The sequence below is a fragment of the Pteropus medius genome, unplaced genomic scaffold (genome assembly GCF_902729225.1).
Source record: "Pteropus medius unplaced genomic scaffold, Ma_sr-lr_union100, whole genome shotgun sequence".
Taxonomy (NCBI): domain Eukaryota; kingdom Metazoa; phylum Chordata; class Mammalia; order Chiroptera; family Pteropodidae; genus Pteropus; species Pteropus medius.
The window spans coordinates 1,294,332-1,295,792 of record NW_024352784.1 but is presented as its reverse complement, the minus strand read 5'-3'; the positions used below and the strand labels follow the sequence as shown (position 1 = coordinate 1,295,792).

Here is a 1,461-nt window from a genome sequence, read left to right as displayed (position 1 = left end):
AACATCTGATTTTAGAGTTCACATTCTATCTTAAGAAATATTGCAGATATAAATAACTAGAATATGGTGGCCTCAGCTATTGTTCCAACTACCAGCTGAATACAGTAAGAGTGTTTCCATTTCAGCAGAATTTCAACTGTCTATAAAAATGTTGAGTGACTCATGACTCCCACTTCTTAGTTTTACACAGGAAAAGTCCATTTGAGTTAAAACTTGTGATATATTTCTCTTTTACCAGAGTTATCTTTAAATATCCTTAAGAATAAATTAAAATGCATGATAATGGGATGTCTAGGAGAATAGGAATAAATTAATTTAAATTTTTTTTTTCAAAATCTTAAGTGATTTAGGAAAATGCACTGGAAACATTGGTAGATGTTATCCTTTTAAGTGTGTTCGAGGATATTTTATGGAATTTATTATATCTCATTGAACCAGATTTTTAAACTGTGTGTGTGCGTTTCATTCAGAAATATCCAGGATTTAACATTATTCTTTATTTTAACAGCATGTGCTGGTGGAGGAGAAGAGCAAAATCACTCGATCTTGAATCTGTTTGGTCTTCACTCCATAAATGATAGGGTTGAGCATAGGAGGCACTACCACGTAGAGGATGGCCACTAGAATGTGTATGTGGTGAGGGATGGTCTTGCCCCCAAAGCGATGCGCAAAAAATGAAAAGAATGCTGGGGCATAGAACATAAGTATGACACAAATGTGGGAACCACATGTGTTAAAGGCCTTGCATCTGGCAGCCCAAGAAGGTATCTGAAACACTGTGAGAAGGATCATCGTGTAGGACATAATGATGAACACTACATCCAGTCCTGTAGAGAGCAGGGCCACAGTCAGGCCATAAATGATGTTGACATTGATACTGTCACATGCCAACCTGGCAATGCCCATGTGCTCACAGTAGGAATGGGCAATGATGTTTCTCCCACAATATGTAAGTCAGTATACCAGGAAAATGAATGGAAAGCATATGATAAAGCTCTTGACCACAGCTGCTATGCCAATCTTTCCAATGACAGAGGAGGTTAGAATTGTGGTATATCTCAGTGGGTAACAGATGGCCACGTAGCGGTCAAATGCCATGGCCAGGAGAATAGCAGATTCTGCTACAAAGATGAAATGTATGAAGAACATCTGGGATACACAGCTAGCAAAGGATATATTCATGGAATGGGACCAGAAGATGGCCAGCATCTTGGGGGCTGTGGTCGTGGAGAGCAAGACATCTGCAAAGGCCAGCATGGAAAGGAAGAGATACATGGGCTCATGGAGACTGCTCTCAGTCACAATCAGGAAGATCAAGAAGATATTGCCTACGACGGCCACAATGTACATAGAACAGATAGGGATGGAGATCCAGGTGTGCAAATCTTCCAATCCTGGGATTCCGATCAAGACATACCACATCTCCTGGGGATTGGTGTGATTGTAAAAGGACGGAGACAT

The 1,461-nt window shown here is 40.2% G+C and overlaps 1 protein-coding gene across 1 annotated transcript; it reads right to left on the bottom strand.

Moving 5' to 3' along the window:
- Positions 1 to 501: 501 nt before the first annotated feature.
- Positions 502 to 1,461, bottom strand: LOC120590138 (olfactory receptor 52Z1-like). The gene is given in 1 exon segment (XM_039847772.1): positions 502 to 1,461. A coding segment is annotated over 1 exon segment (960 nt).